This window comes from Myotis davidii, unplaced genomic scaffold (genome assembly GCF_000327345.1).
Source record: "Myotis davidii unplaced genomic scaffold, ASM32734v1 scaffold170, whole genome shotgun sequence".
NCBI classification, from domain to species: Eukaryota; Metazoa; Chordata; class Mammalia; order Chiroptera; family Vespertilionidae; genus Myotis; species Myotis davidii.
In genome coordinates, this window is record NW_006282528.1 from 2134358 (window position 1) to 2138662 (window position 4305).

General features: G+C 59.7%; 1 protein-coding gene across 1 annotated transcript in view; it reads left to right on the forward strand.

The window, feature by feature from the left end:
- Nucleotides 1-505: 505 nt before the first annotated feature.
- LOC102773176 (chromosome unknown open reading frame, human C21orf59) overlaps nt 506-4305 on the forward strand; it is a 7448-nt gene continuing 3648 nt past the window's right edge. Inside the window, exons 1-4 of the mRNA XM_006753112.2 lie at nt 506-673; nt 2434-2501; nt 2819-2977; nt 3632-3763. Of these exons, the coding sequence (XP_006753175.1) occupies nt 508-673; nt 2434-2501; nt 2819-2977; nt 3632-3763 (525 nt within the window). The 5' untranslated portion in view covers nt 506-507. The remainder of the gene's footprint in view (nt 674-2433; nt 2502-2818; nt 2978-3631; nt 3764-4305) is intronic.

The following is a 4305-nucleotide window of genomic DNA, read 5'->3' on the forward strand; positions in this document are numbered from 1 at the left end:
TGGGTTGCAGGCACATCCCCAGTAGGGGGTGTGCAGGAGGCAGCTGATCGATGTTTCTAACTCTCTATCCCTCTCCCTTCCTCTCTGTGAAAAATCAATAAAATATATTTTTAAAAAATAAATAAATAAAACACATAGCGCTAAGGGGAGCAAACATATTAAGAACAGTATGCCATATACGCCAGGTCCCTTGAAACAGCAAGGATGGACTGGCTCCCGGCAGCGGCGAACTCAATCTGTGCCTCCCGAACCCCGGGGGTACAGCACAGCGCACAGGCCATGCTGGGCCCGCAGCCCACAGCCCACCGCTGGGACCCGGCGAGCTCCCCGGTCTCTGCCTCCGCTGACCTCGGCCGGGAAGGTCATGTCTAAAGGTCACACAGGGGCTGGCACACGTCAGGCAGCCAAGTGTTAAGTAAAACCTCGAGCCGCCGGCAGACCCCTCACTGAGGAGGCGCCCAGTGTCCGTGCCGCTCGGGAACACGTGTTCTTTCTCATTTGTAAGAAATGGAGGAGCTGGCGGAACACGGCGTGTTTCTGCCTCCGAACATGCAAGGCCTGACGGACGAGCAGATTGAGGAGCTGAAGCTGAGGGACGAGTGGGGTGAGAGGTGCGTGCCCAGCGGAGGCGCCGTGTTCAAGAAGGACGACGTCGGACGCAGGAACGGCCACGGTAATCCGCTCTCCCGCCGCGGGCCTGACCCCGGCTGTGGGCATGGTCAGGAGCTCAGCGTTTCCCGAAGCCAGGAGCCCTGGCCCCCGTGGGTTAGGGGTGAGGAGAGCGCCGGTCTCGCTCGTGTCGCAGCTGGCTTTAACATATCGGATGAGCCACGTGAAGTTGCCATTGTTGTGGGTCACAAATGGTTGGAAATTGGCAATTTCGTATGGTACAGCCTGAGTTTTGGGGGGAATCTCTGAAGACGTATGGAAGGTTGTTTTGTTACAACGGGCAGAACCGGCTTCATTTAGACCAGTGGTTCTCAACCTTCTGGCCCTTTAAATACAGTTCCTCATGTGGTGACCCAACCATAAAATTATTTTCGTTGCTACTTCATAACTGTCATGTTGCTACTGTTATGAATCGTCATGTAAATATCTGATATGCAGGATGGTCTTAGGCGACCTCTGTGAAAGGGTCGTTCGACCGCCAAAGGGGTCGCGACCCACAGGTTGAGAACCACTGACTTAGAGGTTTGTGGGAAAGAGGCAGTGACAGCTCCAGGTCTCCCCTGGGTCTCCGTCACCCGCTCACCGGCTCAGGTGCACCCAGGAGAGGATGCGCCCGGCCAGTGGGTGGCTGAGCCTGCGGGTCTGATGACGAGGGGTGGTGACTCCTGCACCTGCCCAGCAGCAGCAGTTACATCAGTGTCACCAGCAAAAATAAGTGTCCGCTGCGCCCAACACTGAGGAGCAAAGAGACACAACACGTCCTGCACGCATGGTCTCTGCCCGCTCACCTAGACTGTACTAGTATGTGCGTGCTCACTAGAGGCGTGTGCTCACCCAGACGTGTACTAGTATGTCCGTGCTCATCTAGAGGCGTGTGCTCACCCAGACGTGTACTAGTACGTGCGTGCTCATCTTGAGGTGTGTGCTCACCCAGACGTGTACTAGTACGTCCGTGCTCATCTAGAGGCGTGTGCTCACCCAGACGTGTACTAGTACGTGCGTGCTCATCTTGAGGTGTGTGCTCACCTAGACATGTACGTGCTCACCCAGACGTGTGTGTGTGCTCACCTAGACACGTATGTTTTTCATTTCATATGTAAACACGTGTTTGGGGATAATAGGAATTTCTAGCACTTCCTGTGCCCCTCCCTGGGAAGTGGCTGGTTGGCTTCCGTACCTGTTCAGGCCTAAACTTGCTCTCACCCTGGAGAGTCTGCTTTTTGGAGGAATTGCATCAGTGAAAAAACCGTCCTGAAGGCAGCGTTCCAAGTGTCTGGTGCTTTCAGTGTCCCGTTAGCGCTGTTCTCACCAATGTGAGGAGAGAACCTGCCGTCTCCCTTTGGTCTGGACGTTCCATCTCCATTGTTTTCGAGTTATGACTTTTCCCCGTTAGAGCTGAGCAGCTCTGGGCCCCGACCCCAACCCCCTGCACCTGCTTCTGGAAAGCTGCCCGCCCTCCCCCCAACCTGTCTCAGCAGCGCCCGTGGCTGCCGTCACACTGAGTGGTGGCCAGAGAGACGCACCACGCGGCTGAAATGTGTGCTGGGCCTCACAGCTCCTGCTCTGTGTGCCTTTGCCCCTGTGCGTGGAGCGCCCACCATCTGCACGGCCAGCCGTCGGTCCCTTCGCACCCCCCTGCCACCTCCCCCTCCCACCGAAGCCGGGCTTCGTCTCATGTCGCCTGCTCCCGCCTCCGACAAAGGCTGGGACACGCGGAGCGCATTAGCGTGTTAACGGTGGCGTCTCCCCTCCCTGTGTCTGCAGCTCCAAACGAAAAGATGAAGGCCGTCCTGAAGAAGACGATAGAAGAAGCCAAAGCGATGATCTCCAAGGTGAGCCTGTCCTGTGAGGCACCCGAGTCCCCGCCCACCAGCCTCCCTTTCCGCTGCTTTTAAGCCTCCAGGGGCGAGTGGGGGGCCCTGGCCTCCTCTCCTCCCGTGGCACAGCCCTTCGCCCTGCCCCTCCCGTCCTGTCAGCAGGATGCGCGGCTCAAGTAGGTGGCTCCCTGTGAGCCCGTGGGCATGAGGCTGTGCTGCCTCCTCCTCCGCCCTGGGAAGAACGGAGAAGCCAGCAGCCAGCCTGAGGTGGGCGCCGCGCTGGGTCCCGGAGCTGGATCGGTGCCTGTGACCTGATGGGCTGCATCTTTCAGAAACAAGTGGAAGCTGGTGTCTGCGTTACCATGGAGATGGTGCAGGATGCCCTGGACCAGCTGCGGGGGGCAGTGATGATTGTGTATCCCATGGGCTTGCCACCCTACGACCCCATCCGGATGGAGTTTGAAAATAAGGAAGACTTGTCGGGAACTCAGGTGGGTGGCTCTCCGCCAGCGAGCTCACCGAGCGGGGCCCGCCTTCACCCTCCTCTTCCGGGGCAGCTTTTGCTCAGGGGAGTTGAACTAGGGGGAGGGGGCTAGAGGGGGGTGTGCGCGGCCGAGGGCGTGGCTCACACCCGGGTGGAGAGGCTTGGGAGGCTGCCCCTCGGCAGGAACTGAGGCGTTGCCTTTTGGGGGCCACCGGAAGCCGGAGCCCTACCTTGTGCCTGTTTGCACCCAGCGTTTGGTCCCTCTGCGTGAACTCTGTTCCGGCCCTTCCGCTTGTTTCGTGTTCTTCCTCCCTTTCTGTCTCGTGTCTTCCTTGTTCTGCGGGAACAGCGTTCCCTGAGCATCTCCCACAGTGGGGCGCACGGAGCAGGCAGACACCCACTGGGTCCACTGGAGACCCGGCGGATCCCGGTCGCCTCAGTCCATTCCGAGGGCCGTGCATCCCGATGAGGGTGCAGACGAGACAGGGCCCGCCCCTTCCCTGCGCAGGGGGTTCAGCGTCAGGGCGGGCGCCCCCGGGCTCGGGCAGGAGGGCAGGTCCTGGAAGCCGGCCCCACCCTCACAGGGCACCGGCCTGGCTCCCGCGCCGGGGAGACCGCGTGTGCGTGTGTCCTCGGAGCTGAGCGGTTCTCCCCGGCCCAGGCCGCACTGAGCGTCATCGCGGAGCCGGACGCGCAGCTGTGGTGGGCCGCCAAGGAGCTGCGGAGGACGAAGACGCTGTCGGACTACGTGGGCCGGAACGAGAAGACCAAGATCATCGTCAAGATTCAGCAGGTGAGCGCGCCCGCGTGCCGTGTTCCGTTCACTTTCACGCTGACCCGTGTTAGGACGAGTCTCCACGCCGACGCACCTTAACGCTGTTGGCCTGGACTTCAAGCAGACGTCCCCTCGTCCCCCCCGACTGGAGGGATGCGGGGCAGTTGGCAGCGTCGGGAGTCGTTCTCAGGGGACGGGCTGGCCATGTTCGTTTCAGCATTAAGACCGCGGGCTGCCCTGACGGTCTGGCTCAGTGGATAGCGCATCAGCCTGAGGGCTGAAGGGTCCCGGGTTCGATTCCAGTCACGGGCACATATCGGGGCTGCAGGCTCGATCCCCAGTGTGGGGCGTGCAGGTCAATGGTTCTCTCATTATTGATGTTTCCATCTCTCCCTCTCCCTTCTCTGAAATCAATAAAAAATATTTATTTTTTTAAAAGAATTAGGGCCATAATAGTGAAAATACTTGTCGAAATGCACAGCCGCCTGAGCGCCTGGCCCAGCCCCCAGGTGCTGCTGTCTGGGAGGAGGGTCGGGCTGCAGGGCTGTTGTGGCCGCGCG